Genomic DNA, 23,337 nt, shown 5'->3' on the forward strand with positions numbered 1-23,337 from the left:
GAGAACGGGGCGTAGGGTGGTGCATCCCTTGCTCCCCCCAGTGGCAGGAAGCGAAGAGCAGCGGGCAGTGCCCGGTGCCGCCATCTTGACTGTGGGCAACAACACCAGTTCCTGTCTGTCGCCGCTCTCCATGGCAGCCGCGGCGGGGGAGAAAGGCGGGGCTATGCTCACAGCGGTCTCCCCCTCCAAAGGGGAGCCTGCTGCTGAGGGACCGGCGCGGAATTCCACGATCCGCCTGTAAGCGTTAGTGTGAGGGGAGCCGGCAAAAGTCGTCAGCCCTGCGGTTTCCACAGGTGATTGCTAGTGATAGTGTCCCAGGGTGGAGGAGGGCGGAGTCGGCATGAATAAGTATATAAAGTTGTTTCGGTTAAGCGGGTGTAACTCTGGGTAGTGATATTGCACTGAAATCCGTAAGTAGCATAGATGCTGCATAGCTGCAGGGTGTCCTGGGTGTCGGGTTAGTGCATATGTGAAGGAGGACAGTTCTTTAAACCTATTGAATACCCAAATTAACTTTAAAGTTATCATTGTATTTTAATGTATGAAGATAAGCCAAAATTGGTATATAGGTCTTGTATCGACATTAGGGTTGTTTCTGTAGGCAAGGACTTGGTAGTTGATTTTTGTGGAACAGATACTGTCATCAGCTGGCACATTACTGATTACCATGGTCACTGCCTGTCCTTCCTTCAGTGTCATCTCATGTAAATACCTAAAATATCCATAATCTCTTTGATCATTGGATAAATTAATGCATACAGTAGCAAAATAACTTTTTATAAATCTCTATGAAAGTATTGAGAAATATGTGTTTTACTTCATGTAATGATTTCAGTGTGAGATTTGTTGGTGCCGCTTAAGCTACATATTACTGTTAGCTGAAGTGTTCTAGCATTTTCTCTTTATGGGTCACAAAGAGTAGCTAGACAAAGAATGCTTTCCATGGACTTACTATTCTGAAAGTTCTAAATCTGTGCAGCATTGACTGACACACAGCTGGAACCCTGGAGTGGTGCTTATGAATGGATGAGCTTCAAGCTGCTACTGAAGCTGGGGACATGAGGGGGACCCGCGCTTTGTCTTGGTCTTATCACAGAACTAGAGAGCTTGGTTTGTGCAAAGGGAAGAAACTGTCTTAATCTGTGACCTATGCTACAGATGGTGAGGCAGGGGGAGCAAATGGTGTAGGTTAAGGGTATGGACTCATCACTGGGTAGCTCTTCCAAGTGCAATGAAGCTGTGACACAAGGTGAAAGGAAAAAATAATGTCTTCTTAAGTTGAGGGTTAAAAATGGAAGCTTCGTGAACTCAATTGTACAACATATAGCTTATATTTAAACAATATCGTTTTCCAAATGGTTGCATGTTCTATTTATACATTTGTCAAATAATATATAATATAGACGAAAAGACAAAATGAATATAAGACAAATGGCAGCTTTGTTCTGAGAAACTTGTTAAAACACCTAGGAGAGGCTGTAAAACTGATCAGATTGTTTTTTAAATACAGTCTGTGTTTAAGGCTCTGTTTACTTAGTAATATTTGGAATTATAAATCTACAAATGAAGTGTACAATGTATCAGGATGTTAGAAATTGTAAAAATATTATTTGTTACTTAAATACCTGCAGAATAAAATTAGACTACTAGTTCAAACAGATGGAAAATAAAATTAATGAAAACAAGGTGAAATTTCTAATATGCTTGATTTATTGCTCACAAGTATTTTGGACTTAGAAATGAGTTTTGGTTACTTGGATTCTCTTTTGTTTAAGTGCAAGAACATATGAATGTACCAGGGATTATCTGAATGAATAAATAACAGTAGAATCAGAATTCAACTTTATGAAATGGCTGCCACTGGCACGGTGGTTTTCTTACAGAGTTCACTGTAATGGTCCCCATGTTACACAGCTCAAAATCAAAACACTAACCTAGCAAAGCAATGGGGTAAGTGTTAAGAAATCATAAACCTACTCAAAATAAATACTTTCCTGTTTTCTTTTAAAAGCAGTACTGCATGTTTTTATTTTATGCTAGAAAAAAATATTGGAAGCTGCAATAGATGCAAGAAACATTTCTGACACTTGCAAAATAGTTTTTCTATGGATATCAATGAAGACAGGAGTATTTGAAGTATTTGAGTCTTGAAGTAGTTACAATGCATTGCAATTGTTTTAACAAATAAATTCACTTAGGCTTTTTATATAAGGTTGTTCAAAGTAAGCGTTTTGACTTACACTAACAGACTACTGTCTGAAAATGTATTTTGTAATCACATAATCTCAGTTAACAAGAAAAAAACAGGTTTTAAATCATATTGAATAATCACCCACTGTTTCTGCAGTTTATTTATACACCAAGCCCAGCTAAAACAGCTGGCAAAATGACATCCTAGGACAGAGTAAATAGATACAGAAGCAAAAATAATCCATTCTAAAATAATTAGACTGAAATGGTTCTGCTGAGCTTTAGTGGCATCTCTTTATGATCCCATATGATTTCACATATAAATCTTTGTACAAATGCTTAAGCGTGTACAGGGCACAGCAAGAGAGCTTCCAGCTGCTAAAAACTGAGGAATACCAAATCTTTGTTTAACCAGGACTACTGTGAAGCTGCTCGGTGAAGCATGCTGCCACTTTTTATTTAAAAGTGGCTTTGCCAGTTATTGCTAACAGAAGCGTTGTATTCAAATACTTTGTTCCTATTTTAATATGTCTTCAAGTGTCTTCTCAAGAAATTATTCCTATCCAAATCTTAGGGGTTTTACTCGTGTGTTCAAATAAGCTTTTTATAATGGGTTGAGAATGCAGATGTGTTAATTTCATATATTCCTTCATAATTCAGTTGGTATCAAGATAAAAAAAGAAGTCCGAAGAGAAACAAATGGTGAAGTTAAGACATTTCAGCCTTTTAATTAATTTATAAACTACTCTCACCTGCTACCACTTGAAGTCCATAAGCAAGAGCACTTCATTGATACAGAGCACGCAGATGGGAACAGGGGAGCAGGGTTTGGCATACTGCATAATTTCATTTTCTGAACAATCACAGTGCATATATTTTGGGCAAAGAAGTTCAGGGTTGGTTTGTTGTTTTTTTTTCCTTCACCACTGAGTATTTGTAGCCCTCTCTTAGGAGAACAGACTTATACAAACATGGTGTTTGTACATGTATTGGTGTAGGTAAGTTAGTATAATAAATCTCACCATCACCTATTGCCATGTTTATTATAAATTGTACCTAAATCCAAAGGTAAAAAGGTTCTTTCTGAGGAGAAAGGCTTTGTAATCTGGACTAATTCCTTAACTGATACAGCCATCTTTATAGATGCCTCTGTTCCAGGGAAGCTTTAGGGCGTTCCAGTTGTCCATATGTGAATCAAGTACTTCTCTAAACTAGATTTACTTACTGAAGAGTGAGCAACTGTTTACTTTGCTTCCTTCCTCATTGTTCTGAAGGCACTGTCTTGTGACTGGTTGGCAGACAGCTGCTTGGAAGTCACAGCTTTTCTCAAGATACCTGTACTGCAGTCTGTGGGAAGAGGCAAGACTGCAGTTACAGTAGCTCTTCCAGTAGCAGTGTTTCTAGCTGAAAGAATGCAAGTACTGGGATTGGGAAACATTATGGTTAAAGATCAGTGAAATAAGACATTGACACACGCTTATGGAGATCCAGGAAATGTAAGGTACAGATGAGGCTGATGAAGAAAACGGTGGTGCTCTTGTGAGAAGAGAAGAATGGAGCAAAGAGAGAGCCATTTCTAAGTTATTCCACATGAAGATGCAGGGTACTGCACTTTCTCAGGGCTTGGGGGGGACACCACAAAGGTAAAGTGCAGCTCAATGAAGAGAAGATGCTATAAGCCTGAAAAGGTCTTTGGTCTGGTAACAGAATATTGCAAACTAAAAAGGAGATTAATACAGGTCCTTAAGTTTAATAGTTTTAGAGAAGTCAGCAAAGCTAGGACGAGGGCTCATCTAGTCAGTCTGTCTGCTTTACGGTGGATGAAATACACTCCATGTGTGGTCTCCTAGCAAGACTGTGTCACAGAAGTGAAACTCAGTTGGTATTTGCTGTGATTGCCCAGAACCAACTGTTGAGTTTTGATCAGCAACATACAAAGAGGGGGAAGGTGTGTGTAGGTGGATGAAGGGTATGGGAAGGAGGTTAAAGCAAATTAATATCTTTTAACTAACTCTGGTATAAACATTATTTTTTCTTTCTTAGTGTAGACTCAGGTTAAGAAGTGTTTAGTTGGAATACAGATGGCTAAAGTTGACTGCTTGGTTTCTGGTTTAATCAGTGGAAGAAAAAATTATTGCATTGGCCAAAATGTATAGCCTAATTTTGACCCAGAGGAGTCTTTGGAAAATAAAATCATGTGCAAGCAGGGGCTCATTCTGGTATGACCATCAGCTGTATGGCCCAAAAATACTTCGTACCTTGCACAAGTCTGTACAGGTAATGTGGCTATAAAATGTATCTCAGCAGTTCTAGCAAATGCTGCTATGGCAGGTTTTGCTATTTTCTTTTTACAAAAGAGTAAATAGAGTGAGATGAAGCCCTAAAACAGAACTAAAGAATAGGAAAGCTGTCCAAATAGGTATGATGACATGTGGTACAGATAGTAATAGGGACAACATGGGTTGTTGGGTTTTGTTTGGGGTTTGGCTTTTTTTCCACCAAAACACATTTCCATAAATGAAAATAGTAAACAGAAATAAACATAGTTTTTTCCCTACCAAAGAACAAGTTGGACAGAATGAAACTGTTGTAGAAGTAATTTGTATTGAAGTAACTGCTTATTAAATAAAACATAGCTTCAAAGTAATCATCATACTTTGATCTTATTATGTATCTATTGCTCTCTGAGATGGAACTGAGAAACTGCCGAAAGAAGTAACAACTCCATACAGGGCAGTAAAACATGATATGGAAACAAGTTCTGCCACCAGGACACCTGCTGTCCTCCAGTGATGACAAAGGGAAGTCCAGACACATATTGGAGGGCAAAAGTCATCATTTACTGTCCAACTCAGACACAGTGCAAAAATAATTTATAGTTTATTACTCCTGTGAGAAAAGTATTCAGGAACAGATAAATTCATTTTTAGAACCAAAAGTAACAGAATTACCCAGTTACACTTAAATTCAATACATATTCATACACAAGCTTATATGCTGTACATTGTCATAAATATGAAGTTGAAAATTTACTAAATACAGAAGTATTTGCAATTGTCTTTCCTAGCAGGTAAAATGACAATATATATTGATTTATGGTGTGCATATATATACACACACATGTGTGTATATAAATATATATATGAGGATATATATATGCACACCAAGTATATATTTAAACAAGAATACATTGCTATACCTGTGCCAGCTGGAGACAGCTGAAAGGGTATTGGGTATCTAAGGATTCACTGTTACTTTGAGGAAGCAACATTTTCCCAGTCTATTCCCAGCTCTGTTGGGAAAGTGCACTGCAGCCTTAACCAGAGACAGCTGTTACTCCATTCTGGAAGCACTGTGCTTTCCAATTACTACAACACAATTTGACAGGTTCTTGTTTGCAGGATTCTTAACAGCTGACAACCAACCCAGAGATGGGAAGGATCTGGATTAGATCACAGAAGTTGAAATACTTTCTATAGTTACTGTACACCACCAAATCCAGGCACTTAACACTATCAGTATTTTTATTCTCAACTGTTCTAGTACTATGGGTGAAAGCTTATCTTTATCAAAAACAAACTTTCTATAGACCTCAGTAGGATAGGACATCATCTTACATTCTAACGGTACTGTATTTTAATTAATCCAGGAATTTTAAATGTTTGGAAAAGTGCATACTTCAAGAGAACAATTCTGATATTTATAATAGCTTGACTGAACTTCAGAGTCAACATATGATAAATTCTCTACAAGATAAAGGCACAATATTTACAGGTACTCTTACCACTGCAGCTTTAAATAAGATAAACTAAATAACCACTACCATCTTTAAATTAAATCATTGAGACTTATAGTAATAATCTTTCATAAAAAAGTAGATATGCTTGTGCATTTAGTACTCTTGATTCTGGAACCATCTGAACATGGGCATCACTAACATACACCCACTGTCCTCCTGATGCTCCCACGGCTTCTTTTAAGCCTGAAATGCAAAAGCAAAGTAAGTTGTTTCTTGTATTTCACATCATTATCAAACAAACACACTGGGTATTTCAAAAAGCCCCAAGAAGAACTCATTACTTAGATGCAATCCAGTATTTTCTGTTTGAAATTTACATGCCAGAAAGTACTGTAAGAGAAACTGGTGGAAGACAAAGCTTATAAACGTACACTTCCATTGCTTTTTTCCTATTTTGTTCAAAAATTCTAAGACATTTCAAGTAGAGCTTGCTGAGTTCTAACAATAAGTTATACTAGCATACAACCAGTTCTGACATAGAAAAAAATCTTATTTCAAAAGCAGACCGGTGTGAAATTAAGAACACAGAAAGATCTATTCTAATAAACACTGCATGGGAGGTGTAAGACTGAGGGGGACTTCAGTTTCAAAAATCATATTAAAAATTTTACTTCTGAGAAATGAGCTTCAAATGCAGAGTGACACATCATAGGACAGACAGGATACTTCTTGGTTCTCGCTCACCCCATGAAGGGAAAGAATAAATATATTTACCTTGCTCTGACAGCTCAACATTCTTGCCTCCATAAGTCACTCACTAACAGATCCTACCCTAGAATCTGACTTCATTCTGTATATCCAAAACATATTAATGAGAACTAGTGTGCTGTCTTCAAAATTCAAGAAGACACCCTCCAGCCAATCTCGCACAACTATTCATCTGGACATATTACTTTGGCTAGGAAAGAGAGAGTTTTCCATCAATTCTCTCTTTTAACAACTGAACCAAAATTCCATTATTCACTCAGCTCTGTGTGGGGTTAATACAGAAGTAGGTCATGTAGTGGGTGTAACATTAAAAAGAAGAATTCATTTATGTGGTACAGAAATAACAGAATATTCTGAGCTAAAACAATTATTTGCTATGAATCCCCTTAAGGGTAAGGAGCTGTAGCCAGTGGTTGCTTTTGGGTTTACTCACAGAGAAAAGAGGCTTTGTACATACCCAGAACATTTTTAGTGGTAGAAATATGCTCCAGTAATTTCTTGGAGGGTGTCCTGACTTTTACATATGCTGCATAATGACCACCTCTCATTGACCCACTGTGCTCCACTATTCCATAAAGACTGTACAGCACTCTTGCACCATCCGTAACATTCTGCATTCCCAGAAACAGAAAATTAAAAGCAAATTATTTCATGATGAATTTTACAGATAACTTAACTAGCTATCAACAGTATCACAAAGAAGCAGACAGACATCTATAGCTTTCTAATGGTGAAATACATCTATTAAGAATACTCTATAGTCTACTAATTGAATTTAGTTACCATGGAAGCAGCAATACTTGCTTAAATGCTGTTAGATACACCATCGGGGCACCATAGCTTAATTAATACTAGTTAATTTCTGTGATATTCTTGATATGAATGGAATTTCAATTAGTTACAGTTCTGATCTGAGGATGCTACTTGAAACACTCACTCTGTAATTTTTCTAGGAAAAGAAGAAATACTAAACATTATCATCATCATTATCATCAATCCAGTTTAACTTGTGCTCAGAACAACAGCCTGAAGAACCATAACAATAAAGATTTGAGATGGGTACCTTGCAAGATGCAGCACAAAATGGTGCTAAGTCTAAAATCAGTGGGAAATCCACATGCCTATTCACTTTCCGTAGACTCAAACCAGCCTTCAAAACAAAAAGAAAAAAAAAAGACTGTAAAATAAATATTTTTACTAGGAAGCTTTTTAAAGCTAAGGTGTATTATTATACTATTAAAATAAACCAAAACCAATAGTAATATTGCAACTGACTTAAACATTCTTTGTTATGCTTTCAATACAATGCCTGCTACACATAAGCATGATGGACACGTAAGAGGTTTCCCTGGATACATCTGAATGGCTAAATGCACTCTGAAGGTATAAGACAATAAAAAAAAACAACACAGGCATGTTTCAGATTGTGGTTCTCCATATAAAAAGCAAATATCAGTATACACGACAACTCTGAAAGAACTGCTTGTCCACTGGTGGGGCAAAGGAATATACAGGAGGGTTTTGGCCTTTTACCTGGTGGAATCTTTTCAGATGGAGAATAAGAATAGCAGGAACTGAAGAAATCAGCAGCTGCTTCCGAGCATTTGTGTAGACACCTTCCATTTTCTTTTCTGCATTTATGAATATCAAAATAATTTGTGAAGGCAGTCACACAGAATTTTGGTATTTTTTAAACATCTGACAGAATATTCTATGTTGCAATGATTATGTGCATGTTATATAAAATGCAAGGGAAAATTTTAAGAGTAATAGAAAAACATTTCCTCTTCTTTCTAGCTTTTAATAAACAATCTGTCAAATCTGAGCATTATTTTAGCTCTTCCTGTGCAAATCAGATCAAAAGTTGAAAACATGTACACTATCCAGGTCAGCTTGCACACTGAGATACCAACATCATCTGTTACTATAGCACCCAACTTTCATGTTAAAACCATTTAATCTGAAATTAATGGACGATCACTGGAACAAGAATTGGAAGGCACAGGTCTCTTTTACCCATGCTGATGTCCCAACCACTAAGATAGAGGTTAATTTTCCATTCTTCAGTTCTTTCTGAATGACTACACACTTTGTAGTCATTTATGTTTATTTAAAAGAAAGGTCTGAGGAGGGGTGTCTACTTCAGGCCTCATAACCTGCTGACCTAAGCACACAGGACTGGGATATGTGGACTCCAATCTCCTCTGGTACGGAGGAAACTGAACCTGAGGCTTTTGCCAAAAGTAGCTCAGTCATTAGCTATACAGTAAAAGGGAACAGGGCACCAGCGCTTTTTTGCTGACAAAAACTAATTTATTTCCTGGTTTTACACAGGTCCAAAGGAAAATATTTAATCTGAGGTAGAATGGAGCATTTCACGTAAATGCAGGTGACTTCTTACATCTTTTCTTTTAGAAAGAAAAGAATAATGCTTAGTTGTGAACAGATTTTCCTCTTCCATTTTTCATTGGGCCTATGGAACCAAAACGTTGTTTATATAGCACTTACTCTCAGCCCAATAATGAATGATTATAAAATGCTACGCTTAATTATTTTTTCTGAATTTAATCATGCTTAAATTGTACCTCTTTAAATAGCTATAAATGCACAGTATATGGGCAAGTTTATTTACTGTACCTCCCTTTGTATTTTATTTTATATAGAATATAATATAGAATATAGAATATAGAAATTATCTGAAGAGCTTAATTTTTTATCCTTCTGAATTACTGTACAGCAAAACAAATCCTCCAGTCCTTTTTTAATAGGTTATTTTTCATTATTTTAAAATTGTTTTTCTCACTCAGGGAACCCTAATGGTCTGCTTGGGCTGAACAAACGTCAAGGAAACCATTGTCACAAGAAGGTATTTCTCATCTCCACCCTTACAAAATCTTTGTAAAGTTTCCCCCCCCACCTTCATCACAAATATATTTTTTCCCCTCTTACATGTTTAATAACATTACTTCCCTGAGGATGTAAGGTTCTAGAGCTGAATAATACATACAGAATTTATTTCAAAGCTTCTAGTATTGTAAGGAACAGAAACAGCAGCAGAGATTAATATTGAACAATTCATCTGCTCAGTTTATGGTCAACTTTAAATTACTTATCTTGTATAACATAAAGAAAAGCTGCAAAATTAATTCTAAGTTATATCTGCCGTTATGTTCTAATATAAGATTTTGTTTTGTCCTTGGCAGGATGAAGTTTTAAGTTGTTAAAAGTTCTGCTTGGGGAAACATTTCCTATTTAGCCACAAGGGGGAGGCCCATGCTGGATCAACAACACAACAGCCAGGGCACAGGTTTTGAGAGGCAATTTTGTGAAGTGGCCAGACAGGTACAAGCACTTTACCTGTGGAGTTGGTTTTCTTCTGATACTTCTGTTTCTTTTCTGTGCAGCTCTCACATAAGAGCTTGTTGTTCCCCATGAGGAGTTCCACAGAGGTGAACTGGTAGAGGCAGGACTGAACAGAACATTCCTTTGAGCTAGTTATGTAGCTTTGGGAAAGTGTCTGGAAAGCATTTTGAGGGTTTTGGGACAGAGGGGATTTGTCTCCTGAGAACATGGAATTATTTGATAAACCTGTTGCTGGATCTCCACGGCTTGATTTTTTATCTTCATGCATAGTATCACATAAGCTGAGTTTGGATATGGCACTAGAAATCATCCCTTCGGTACTGTCACTTGGTTTGTTGTGGGGCGTTTTAACATTTATGTGGTTGACATGCAAACCAGACATGTTGCTGGATGGACTGAAAGCTGTTTGCTTAGAAGCACTTTCGCTTTCTGAGGCTTCACTATCTGCATCAAAGCTGCTTTCAGAGCGGCTGGCTTCCTTCTCACTGCCATCCGTCTGACTTCCATTTACAGCAGAGTCAGCAGTTGTGTCTTTGGAACACAGAACGCCAGAGCCACCTTCCAGCTCAAGCTTTTTGTTTTTTTCCTGTATTATAACAGGACTTCTTTCTTCTTCATTCGAGGAAGCTTTTCTGGCAAGCCGTCTTTCCTGGTTCAATTGATTCTGTAAATTATGGCATTATTGCTTTAGTAATATAGAGGAAAACAGATCTGTGATCTAACATAGCTTTTGAAACGTGACCAATTCAAAGCAAATTCAACCTATTACTTTGTATTCTCCATCTCTCACATGTTTAAGCTAGTTGATTTCCTTAAGATCTTTTTAAACCAATTTAGGATTAGAAACCTACACCCCAGTAAGCTAAGAGCATTACACTTACTGCAAGATCAATACTTCCCCCAGCTAATTACATTCACTTTGACAGCTGTGATGGCACATTTGAAGTGGTTTGAAGCTTAATCTAACCTAAGCTTCTAAAAGGTTCTTAAGTTTAAGCTAGTTCCCTAACCTCCCTTCAGAGGCCTTAGCTGATGGGCAGCTCCAGAAGAAAATCCAATCTACCTTGTAGGCATTTGTCTTAAAATTAAATAAAGCATCTCTGGCAGTATGTTTGCTAATTTTTGTATCATCTGAAATTGCTTATTTTATTTTATCAAGATTGCAAGAAGGAAAAAAAACCCAAACCACTACCTTTGCTGCCACAGAAAACTAGCACTATAGATTAAAAAAAACCCAATGCTGCCATAATTTAGGTGATTTATAATTATTCATGGTTCTTTTCTTTCTTTCATTTGGCTGCTTTCCAAAAGAAAGAAGCAAAATAAATTAGCAATTCTTTCCCCCTTTGCCTTATAAATAGCAAAGAGGGAGAGGAACTTACTCCTCATTTCAGGAGAAAAGCCTTACAAGGAGTGTTCAGGTATTCTGTTAGTTTACAAAACCACCAACAGGACACACCTCAAGTTTCACAAGCAAACCTACAAACTGATAAACTGAAGTGACAGAATATGTGCAAACACAGACTGAATTCAACAGCTGTTTGTTTTGGATTATAAGTTTAGTGCAAAATGAATCTATTACACTGAAAAGAATAGTAATAACAGACTAAAATAATGATAAATACATATCTGAAAAGAAAGAGAGCAGAGAATCACAAAGCCTCATCAATTAGACAGACATACTTCATAGGTCAGTTTATCTTACTTACTGAAAGCAGAGTTGTTGCTTCTTCTGTATTAGTCCATCTAGTCTAGTTTATTGAATGATTAACTATATTTTATTTTCTTCTTTTTTAAAACATTTCAGTAATTGTTTTTGCATTTATAAGTATTAACATTATTATTCAAACTACATTGGATTTTTTCCATGTCTATTCTAGTATAGATTCTAACTGGGCACATAACCCAATATGGACAATAAGGCTTACTAAAAAAATGTGTTAATAATAAGACCCTGTATGTATACAAAAAAACCCCATTGATATGTGTCAAAATTCCCACCCCTGAGCCATAGAAACTGCAGAATAAACTCATGATTTAGTGTATTTAAGTTCTTACCTTATCTTTTGTTAAAGCATGTTTCTTGACAATTTTGGGTTGATTATTCAGTGTAGTGACAGAAGAACAGTTATACTGACCAAGATCTGCCTCTTGTACACTTTTACCTTTACCTGTTCTTCCCAAAGGCACAGGTTTTGCAACCTAAGAAATTAGACAGGAAATTAGGGAAGGAAACATGCCAATTTTGTATTCCTTTGCAACCTACAGGAAAATGTAGGTGTGTTTTTTTTCCTTTACTGTAGAAAACAGTAACCAATATAAATCCAACTAACTGGCTCCTGAATTGTGGTACAAGACTACTTTTTCATTTTATTTATCATAAACTCACTGTCAACATCTTTGAAGGATTAATGGAGAGCCACAAAAACAGGAATGATACAAAATCCCTGTAGAGAACCCATGCCAAACAATCTATTTTAGTACTGTATAAGCACATATGTATAAGTTGTGAATTTATCAAAGAGGACATAGCTCCCCATCAGACAATCTCTGGAGCAGCCTACTACCATATGATGTGATGAAGGAACTGCCGCATGTCCCCCCATCACATTAATGGCAGCAGCATATCTAGACTATAATGGAAAGAGATGACCATAAAGTAATGCATGTCCTCAGGTAAGTGCAGCGACTGCTAAAAAAACCCCGAAACATAGAATAATACACTAGTTTGTGTTGAAAGGTACCTTAAAGCTCATCTAGTTACAACCCCTCAGCCCCATGCAGGGACACCTTCCACTAGACAAGGTTGCTCAAAACCCCATCCAACTTGGTCGTGGACACTGCCAAGGATGAAGCATTCACAACTTCTCTGGTCAACCTGTGCCAGTGTCTCATCTCTAACAGGTGAGGAATTACCTATGAAGTACTTGTCTGCTTCTGAAATTAATTTCTTGCACATAGAAACGTACAGCTAAAACATTATACTTGAACTATCATATATAATTAATATATTTTAAAAGCCAGCAAGTCTCTCTCTCAAACAGAACCCATGAAGATCCCATGTTTATACGTGTGAGGCAGAAAGCACAGGGGCCCACATACTCAAAATGCTCTTAAAGATTTAACTCCCACAGACATCTGCACTCAATGCAGCAACAAAGATGAAGAATTTCTTATGAGCAAAACTGGTGTTTAGAGTATATTTTATACAGGATTGAATATTACATTACATACTCTTCCTTAAATATACATGAACATATGCAGGATGGGGGAAGAACCACTCCCAACCCACCCCTTCTACTCTCAAATGAAAATACCAAGTCTCGCAAAACCAGAATGTGTGTGTGTGTGTATATATATACATACTTATATATGCCTTCAAAAGAACATAGTTCCTCTGCAGCTAATGGAGGCATTTTGTGAAATGCCAAAAGAAACCCAGAATATATTCAAAGTCTATCCATTTTTACACTGTCTCATCCCATAGGTACACTTCAGCCTAAGGGATTCGTGTTCTCTAGATGCAAAACCATATGCTAGAATCTGACTTTCTGAACCATAAAAAAAAAGAAGTTTATAATCATTCAATTCATATAAGTATATAGTAAAACTACTGCCAAATTAAGCTCATCTCAGGCCTACATGTAATGTAAATTACTATGGTCATTTGTTGCAAGGTTGGACTAATTTAAAAATATATACACTTAAGACACTGTACGTCTATATATCTATTTAAAATAATGAACAGACGTATGACAGTAAAGCATACATTTTTAGGCTTGAAATCAAAACTGTATATACATAAATGTCTTCATAAAAGTATGTAAACACAATCCACTGAAGCAAGTTACTTATTCTGTTTCTTACCCTCTCCTCTATTATAGGTAGTGAAAGATCAATGAAAGGTTCTTTTACTGTTGAAATCTTGAAGAAAAAGAGAAAACGCATATTAAATGCAAAGAACATTGTATGGGTTTAGCACATAGCTCCCTTTTTTAAATGAACTTATCAGAAACTATTAAAGCTAAACAGTTACAAGCTGTATGAAACTACAATGAAGAACTTCCCACAGACTTTATTTATTTATTTATTTCAAGTTAGCTCTGATTTTCTCTCTTAAGACTGCACAAAATTACAGCATACAGACAAAAAGGGGCAAGGCCATTCATCTGGGCATGAACTGGTCCTAGAAGCAGGGTGGTGCTCAGTTTCTCTGAGCTCCAGGCAGATTTTCAAGTCATGTGGGCCTTCTACAGGTACAATTCTGCTGAAAGCTAACTTTAGAGCTTCCTGATCCTGGGTGGTTCTGCACAGGCATTTGACCTCATACACTGTTAAGCAGCAAGGACTGGCTAATGCCAGTTAATTAAATCCAAGTAATGGGGGGAAAGGGAATGAAAAAAAAACAACAAAACAAAAACCCTTCTTTCTTTTCTGTACTTAAGTTTTGTCATGGCTTATAGAAGCCATATGCAATCTAAGCTAAAACTGGAAATAACCTGGCAAAGTGTACCTAAGGAGATTTTCTCTCATCACTTTCCATCTGCCTTTATGACTAGAACATACCATCCAAGCCTGTTCCTTAAGCTCTCTCCCTTGCCGTTCTCAAATTCCTTCCAGAACTGACTTATTTTATCTCTGGAAAGACTGAAAAACAAGGCCTTAAAAACAAAAAAAGATCATGTAGATGTAAGTTACTGAATGCAATCATGCCCTCATTTACTGTCATCGTTGTCCTTATCTTGTATTTGTGACCTTATCTTCCATCTGTGACATTTGATACAGACTGTAGGCTTATTTTCACTTCTGCGACTCAGCATGATTTAGTTCTAGTGAAGCAATAAATGAGTTCAAAACTAACTGTAACTATGATGGCTGACTGCCTCATGAGAGATGTTCAAATAGGGGTTCCTCTAAAGAGCAAGTGTGCATGAGCAAACATTAGTCAAAAATACCTTTGCCAATGCAGGCAAAGGAAAGCAAATGCTAAACTCTTCATCAGAGGGCTATAGATAGCAAATTCCTGAGTCCTGTGCAGGCAGAATATAAGAATCCAACAAAAATAAATGAGACATGCAAAATACATACAATCTCTATTTTTTACACTGTCAGAGTTCTTCATTGATACTAGTAGCACAGTGAGGTGTAATCTGCACATCACACACAGGGAAGTTTACCTGGCACTGCAGGACTGTGCTTAATTATTCAGACAGATTGATTTGCTTAATCTCTATAATATGAAATATAATGTTTTAAACCAAACACAAATGTAACATTCAATTAGTAAAGTCATGCAAATAAGATTTTTCTCTTCCAAAGTTAAAGAAAATTATAAGGATCATGGAAAGTATTTATGATGAAATGTCAGTAATATTAATTATGAAAGGAATATGCTGTTCATTAGGTTATTATGTTAATTATCAAAAATACTTCAAGAAAATAAAAGGTAATTTTAGCATTTCCCCACTCCAACTAATTCAAAGTAATTCCCAATTTTCAGATATATCCCAGAAGACCAGGCAGGAGGATTTATGTTTTAAGATAGGTGTTTTAAAATATGAAATAAAATTGTGGTGTAACACAGACGATTATAGAATTTGGAACCTCCAGCCTTAAGTTAGATGTAAAATAAAGCTCAGTACTTGGATCCTTTTTGAATTCAAAGGACCCCTCTTCTTAGGTTTGGGAGGATAATGCTTTAAAGAAGGAATAAATCATTTTAAATGAGAAACTTTCAATAAAGTCTTGTTTTTACAAACAAACAAACAAGTATAAAATTGGCAGTACAATTTTATACTTTCAAGACAACGTAATCAAACCAGTATGTGATCTATTCCACATCAAACCAAATTCCAGAATACCTACATTTTCACATTCCTCACACATGACAGTGCTAGTCAATTCACCAACAAAGATCCTATCTATGAAGTTCATCTTCACACCCTCTCTTCCATATGCTGAAAAAACATTGCCTTTTTTAAATGTGAAAAATAACAGATCCAATGTACTATAAGTACAACAAAATTCTTTCCAAGATATATTATGAAAGCACAATTTTTAAACAAACTCAAAATGTTTTGAACACAATACAATAACTAATACATCATATACTATATTAACATTTAAAACTATTTTAGTGAGATGGTTCCCTTTTATTCTTCCCTTCCCCACCTACTGTAACACAATTAATACTACTGTATCACTCAAGAAGAAGCCTTTAAAATGAAATTTCAGTTTTCTTTTTAATGTATTACTTTAATAAAGATACTAGGGGAAGGGTGACTTTCAAAATAGCTTAATCATTATTAAGACTTTAATTAAAAAAATAAATCCCCAAATTAGAACTTTTGCATAAACATAAAAAAAAATTAATCGAAAAACTAATTTTAAGAGAACATGCCTGCTTTTGAAACAGCTTCTTATCTTGTCTTTGTAATCAGATTTAGCGTTGCAGTATCTGTGACAACTATTTCTTACAGGAATCAGTGTTACTTATCAGTGGCCTCTCTGAGTGATACAGTAATTGCGGCTTTGTAATAAACCTGAAGATGCGGCAGGCTATTTTAGGAAACAAAATTAAATTCTATCATTAAAAGAGGCATTATTAATACAGTGAAAGCCTTTATACTGGCCACAAAGATGTAAGTCAGCCCATACAAAGCTCTATACTTTAGATACACACTGGGTGGCACTAGAATAATACATAATAAAAGTCACTACAGTACTTCAGGACTGCTGTTTGCAGTTGTCAGTTTTGAAGAAAATGGCATTTAGAAACGTGTATTTTTAGAAGTTTTCAATAAAGAGTTGCATACCTTTGACTTTTCTTCTGGTTTCTTCATCTGCTGTCTTAGTAGTTGGATTATTAAATGCTTTTAAGATACCAGTTTGTATACGCTATAATTGAAAGAAAAAAAACCCCAAAACATTTAGCAAGTATTGTAAGTTTAAACATTCTAAAAACTACAACTATATTATTAGGTTTTATCTTGTCTTATTTCCATACAATAATTATAATTCAGTATTTTTAAACTGTTGTTGTTATTCACTAACAGTGTCAAAACTACATAAGCTTAACTTTAGTAAGTGAAGATCCAAAAATTTCCTCCTCTTAAAAAGGGAGCCATTGTAAAGCACTCAATAGGTTATCAAGAAACTATAGCATTTTCAGTGAATAAACGCTATCTATTTCTTCTACTGTTAGGGAAAAAATACACCGAAGAATGGACTATTACTGACGGACTAGGACACAGAATACTTGAAAGACAGCTAAGTATCTTTCAACAGCCAGACTTCAGTCACTGCATTTGGACAGTACTTTTATTACTTCTGTTTATTTGCTAACACAGCACATTTCAGAGTTATGTTAGAACACCTTAGGAGAGATAGAAAACTTTATGAATCCACAGAGATGTCATCAGCATTTGCTCAATAAATCCTAAACCCTACATTTTTGAACAAAGAATCAGAAAGAAGCAAATACATATAGGTAGCTTAAGACAGGGGGTGCTCCCTTCCCCATTGCTCAGTTGCCCTGGCACAAGGAGATGCTGTGTTCTTAACAGGTGTACCCTAGCAGTAGTACAAAAGGCAGCTCAGCCCAACCTCCATGTGCTGTGGAAAGGGAAGCAGGAGGATGAACTGGGTGCCCTGACAGGAAACTGTAGCATGCATGACCCATGCTTCTCTTTTCCCAGCAAAAGTACTGGATCTCTAATCCACAAACTCTAGTAACATATACAAGTCTCCCATGCTGGTGTGCAAATTATGTCTATAATTAAATGTGTCACTGAAGTCACACTTGGAGCAAAGTACCATCTAGAGACAAATGGCGATACCAAACCTTCTGCAAGTAACTCAAACCCTATGTCCTTGCTCTTGTTTGCAGGCAGCAAAGTACACTTTCAAGCCATATATCACAAAAGCATTAGGATGACAGGCAGCATCGGAGGTTTGGTTTCCAGTTCAGGCACCCATCAGACCAAGTCAAACTCCGACCTTATGAGTATGTGACCTGGCTTGTGAATTAACTCCCGCTGCCCCAAGCTCAGTTTTGTTCATCTTAAAGCCAACAATATACTAAAAGGACTAATCAATAGGTAATTCATGAAGTTGAGCACCATAAATGGGTTTAGGGCCATAAGCAACCCTTTTGTTGGGATTAGCGCGTTGAACCATTTATTTAGGTCAAAGAAAGACACAGTCTTTGAATGGGCAGGGTGCTACGGACAATGGCAGCAGACATTAATCAATTAGCAGCAGGGTTCAGCCACTTCAGGCCCCGGTGTGAAACCATCTCCAGCCCACATTGCTGGAAACAGCAGACGCTATGTCATCTTTATTGTAGTATTGACAAGCTTTTATCTTAAAAGTCCACTGGTGTACATACGCACTTGCTAACTTTTTTTAATGGAGACGGGAAAATGTTCAATGCTGGTGTCAGATTCAAGATACAAACCAGAGGAGAGGCAGAGTGTAATGTGGCTTTTTGATAGTTCCTATTACTAGTGCTGTGTTATGCATTATATTTATTTCTCATCAAAACTCTTAGGGTTTAAAAAAATGAATCCGATAAGGATAGGGAAGAAGGGACAGCTGTACAGGTTCAGCTCTCTCTCAGGTGGACAGCAAAGCAGCCGGCTGTCCTTTCAGTGAGGACATTCCTTCTTCTGAGAAGAAGTTTAGAAGTGATGTGAAAGAGAAAGGTTAGTGGCTGTAAATCCTGCTATAGGGCTCTGGTGGCAGACACATTGCTGCAGGCTGTCCCCCTGTCAGAGCCTGTGTGGTGGGGAGGCCATGGGGGCAGCTGCCAGGCTCCTGTGGCCAGCAGAGCTGCTCCTGTCTGTGTCCAGCCAACATGGGCCTGACGTTTGGTGTTTGTCACAAAGTCTACAGACCTGAAACATGGGATAATTACAGTTAATAGAGTGCTTTTACTTGTACTGTCCACGGCAGAGCAGCCCAAAGTGATAAAGACTGTTTGCAGTGATGCACCATTAGGGCAGCAGAGGGGTATAATTGCAGGGACCAACCTTTCCCTGCCTGATGACGGGGTGGCAGAAATACTGCCCCAAATGTCACTTAAAATTCTCATTAGCTTCCATCACTCCTTTGTGGCAGCTCTGTAGCTGTCACTGCTCTCTAATAATAAGAGATTCAAAAAGCAAACACAAATGCAGGTTATCATAATGGTAGCATATTCACTTGTGAAAATGACTTGAAGGGAAAGCACAATTGCTTACTGGAGAAGCTTAGTCATTGTAATAATTCTGCTTTCAGTGAATCCTCATTTGTGAAGCAAATACATTATCAACCTTTTATTACTTGAAAATCAACAAAGAAAAAAATGAAGATTCCCTCTACTGCAAAAACACGACAGCCACTTTCTACCTGAAGTCATCTGCTTGTGTTGTGTGCCCTGTTCAACACATAGTCTTGTAAATGTGACAATGTCAAAGTTCAGCTGTTTCTCCCTGTAGTTGTTTATGATCAAGTATACTGCTGACAAGATTAAGGTATATTAATATTCTGTAAGCATGGCGATTTGTTCAGCTCTAGTGCCAGAAACTGGGCTCAGACACAGTTTTGTATCTTATCTGCAAGATAATTAAGCTCCTGAGTCCTAGTCCTGATCCCAATCATGACATTTGTCACATTACTAAGTGGAGGGAAGAGGAAGTACACTGGTCAATACAAGATTTAAGGCCCTCCTTTTGAGACTTGGTAAAGAATATTTACCAAAATATCGTCTGAAAAGGGGGGTCCAAGACTAAGGCAGCTGAAATGTGATATGGTCAAAATAGTTCAAGCAAGCAAACACACACTTTCTTGCATTCAACAGTGCAGGGAGCAGAAATAATGAAGTAATCCTTCATATAATTAACTGCTTATATACTCAGCATACTTAAAAGCAGGTTTTAAGTAACGAAAAGCAGCACTGTATTTATAAAACAAGTAGTTCTTCACACTTTCAAGAGGATATCCCCAAAGTCTTTTTTGATTCATTTTTTTTAAACACAGACAATTGAGATTCCTAAAGTAATCATGATATATTTACCATACTCTTTGTAATGCTGACTTAAACTTTAATACGTATGAATATATTTCAAATAAAGTCATTATTTTTCTCAAACTAACAAAACCAGCCACTCTTACCTCATTAAGTACATGTTTAAAACATTGGGAACATATGAAGAACATTGAAGCAATGACTAGTAGTTCACCGTATAGTCAAGTAAGTTCTTTAAAAACACAAAGACATTACCTTTGTTTCTTCAATCCTCATTGCATCCAACAGATAGTGCAGAAGCTCCTGGCTGTCCTGCTGCTGGAACCCCTTAAATCGAGGAGCCCTACGAAAGAAGCAGTGAAGAATTTACATTGACCCTGGGAGGTTCTTAATGAGACAATGTCTACATCAGACTCTTTTGGAGGCCAGGGGTACAAATAGGTAAAATTCCTGCTGGAACTCATGGGGCTTTTGGAAGTTCCTGATGTGGCAGCAATTACACCAACAAGACTGCACTTCAATCTGAGTAACATTTTGACCCTGTTGGGTATAGTTTGACTAAAATACAGCTTTGCCAGTAGAGTTTCATCCATGCTAGCAGAACCTTCCTGACAGTCTACATCAGTAGACAGCCATCATCGCTGTTCAAAAACTGTAGATTCCCTTTTTTACTACTCATTGCACCATAGGTACACAGAAATTACAAAATACACTTATAATTACATGGATAGATCCTTAAGGTGTTATCTTTACTAAGATAACCATGGATAGCAGGCTCCTCCATCTCCAGCTTCTTGCAACTACAAGTGAGGAATTTTATCAAACTGGCAGAGCAGCCAAAGAAACCAAGGGCCAACTCAGTTTCTCAATTTTATTAAACACATATTGAGCCAGTTTTCATTTCCAGCCTCAGACTGCATGCTCTGGATGACCAGTCCATCCAGCTATAAATACATGTCACGATTTCCTCCAGGCACAATGATCTTACTTGCCCACCAGACACTCTTTTCAGCTGTTGTAGGTTTCCTGAAGGTGAGGTTTCTCTCCCACTCACACACTAACTCTGCTCAGGCTTGTCTTGGAAGTTTGTGCTCATGGATAGGAGATACTAATGGCAATCAGAGAATGCATCAAATGTGCAATGTGCCTACGCCAGTAAAACTTCAAGCTGGGCAAGATGTCAAGAGGCAAAGTTGGGCAGAGTGGCTGTGAGCTACAGGCAGGCAAGTGATACAAGGGTCTCAGTTCTGAACTGCTCCCTGAAGGCAGCATGGGATGTAATTGGAGAAGGATCTAAGGTGACAAGGCACCTAAGGTCAGTGCCTAAAATTAAGTGGAATCAATCTGGACCTGCATATGCAAAACAACATGTTCACATTTACAAATACAACATTCTCACACTTGTACTTTGTATCTACTTTTTGACATAAGTTGACAGTATCCCTAGTTTACAATGATTCAATGATGCTGCTCTGCATACAAGGCTTACTATAAAATCCGCAATCAGAGTGGTTAATTTTTCTAAGCATTCTCTTTAAAGTCAATTTACTTTTTTTGCATGTGTAGGTCAACCTAAAAAATTATTTTCAAATTAATAAAAAAAAATTAAACTTGAGGGACTGCTCTTAGAAATGAAGTATTTTAGGGGTTTTATGAAAAAAAAATCTTCTATTAAAATCAAATGTTTTCTTTCCAGTTAATTTGATTATAAAATCCCAAATACATTTTGAAAAATACTGACTCCATTTTGGATCTAATACTACACTTAATATGCATTTACAAAAAAAAATACATGTACCTGCATGCAGTTTCCCTTTTCAGTTTGCTAAAACAGTTTTCTCATTGGTTGTTTCACTGAATGGCCAGGAATCTGAAAGAATCTCTTTTTTTAACCTGGATGCCAATATCAGTTCACTTCTGAGAAACCCAGCTAGTTAGTCACAGCGTTATCATTAGTTTTATTTATGAGAAATATCTTCTTTTCCTGAGACAGTGAGAATCAGTGAGTATATTCAGCTCTCTTCTCCAATATATGCACATTAATAGCTCCAGTGTTCAGTGAGAAAACAAAATATTTCATTTACACGACCTGGATCCTCATACTAATAGGGATTTTTTGTTTGGTTTTTTTTTTTTTGGCCACAGAAGCAGGCCAAGAGACATTACAGTAAAAAGGAAATAATAATAGTAACTACTTGACAAAGAAGCAAGCAAAAAGTGCACCGGTGTTACAGGAGGTCTTTATCATTGTAGGCACACCTCACAGAGCTAAATCTTCAATGCAAATCAGGTAAAAGCTCCACACGTACTTTTCATTACTGTTTATGGTTTGCAGGGTAACCTCCCACTGATGAACATGCAGTAATCATTTCAGATGAAAACTGATTTAATATATGATATTTCAAGGGAAAATAGTTTGCCTGCACATTTCATACAGTTTGTTTGAATGAAAGGTGGGGCAGGGAGGGGAAGAACTCAGCTATGGCAGTTTTTCATTTCTCTTAGTCTTTCATTTTACTAACACATCACACATCTACAAGGGCAAGATTATTTAAGCTTCTCTGTACTTGTACTAAATCTTCTTCCAGTCTCACACCAATCTACATACTTGAATTTTTATGGCAATAAGTATGGTGGGAATGTAACAGCTACCACTTAAAAATGGAAGTGGCAGAGAAAGTGACTTATAAAGATGCTATGTAAGGTTTGAGTCATTTAACTGGACAAATGATGTAACTGTTAACATTGCTTAATGCATATGTAATCAGTCACTCATGTACACAGCATGCTATGTAATGCATATAAATTTTAAATATCTCATGTTCTGTGTAAAACCATTTGAGATTAGTGCATTTGTTTTCAGGGGAAACCACAAATGAAAACCAAAAACCCACAATAAAGAAAGAGGAGGTAGGGAATTTCACACCATACAATGCATTTATTGGAAACTTCCTACACTTTACAAACCAGTATGAGGGAAGGAAAAACAAAAAGGAATTAATCCATGCTGATACACACAAATCTGACAACTAAAAGATGTGCACTCTTGTCTCCTTGAAAATATGCTTCAAGCAAGATCCTTGGCAAAAGTGAGGGACTTGAAGATGGTTGGTTGAGTTGACCGCTCACAGATGTGCTGACATATGGAAGCCAGTGCCAATGCAATACAACCTGTTGTACAGTGTCAGCAGGATAATGACAGAACAGGTTGAACCCCTGCTAATGGCCATAAGTGGTGAAGGACAACTGTGACATCTACATGCATGCT

General features: G+C 37.0%; 1 protein-coding gene across 4 annotated transcripts in view; it reads right to left on the reverse strand.

The window, feature by feature from the left end:
- Nucleotides 1-5,047: 5,047 nt before the first annotated feature.
- USP45 (ubiquitin specific peptidase 45) overlaps nucleotides 5,048-23,337 on the reverse strand; it is a 49,516-nt gene continuing 31,226 nt past the window's right edge. For 2 of the 4 annotated variants that reach the window (XM_034061161.1, XM_005145092.3), the window contains exons 9-18: nucleotides 20,325-20,412; nucleotides 16,876-16,957; nucleotides 15,926-16,017; nucleotides 13,928-13,984; nucleotides 12,119-12,262; nucleotides 10,055-10,724; nucleotides 8,231-8,328; nucleotides 7,761-7,847; nucleotides 7,155-7,308; nucleotides 5,048-6,172 (exon numbers count right to left, since the gene is read on the reverse strand). In XM_034061161.1, coding sequence (XP_033917052.1) covers nucleotides 6,039-6,172; nucleotides 7,155-7,308; nucleotides 7,761-7,847; nucleotides 8,231-8,328; nucleotides 10,055-10,724; nucleotides 12,119-12,262; nucleotides 13,928-13,984; nucleotides 15,926-16,017; nucleotides 16,876-16,957; nucleotides 20,325-20,412 — 1,606 coding nt within the window. In that variant the 3' untranslated portion in view covers nucleotides 5,048-6,038. Of the gene's footprint in view, nucleotides 6,173-7,154; nucleotides 7,309-7,760; nucleotides 7,848-8,230; nucleotides 8,329-10,054; nucleotides 10,725-12,118; nucleotides 12,263-13,927; nucleotides 13,985-15,925; nucleotides 16,018-16,875; nucleotides 16,958-20,324; nucleotides 20,413-23,337 lie in introns of those variants that run through there. The other 2 variants (XM_031045455.2, XR_004549507.1) reach the window with 2 other exon arrangements.

The sequence above is a fragment of the Melopsittacus undulatus genome, chromosome 3 (assembly GCF_012275295.1).
Source record: "Melopsittacus undulatus isolate bMelUnd1 chromosome 3, bMelUnd1.mat.Z, whole genome shotgun sequence".
Classification (NCBI taxonomy): Eukaryota; Metazoa; Chordata; class Aves; order Psittaciformes; family Psittaculidae; genus Melopsittacus; species Melopsittacus undulatus.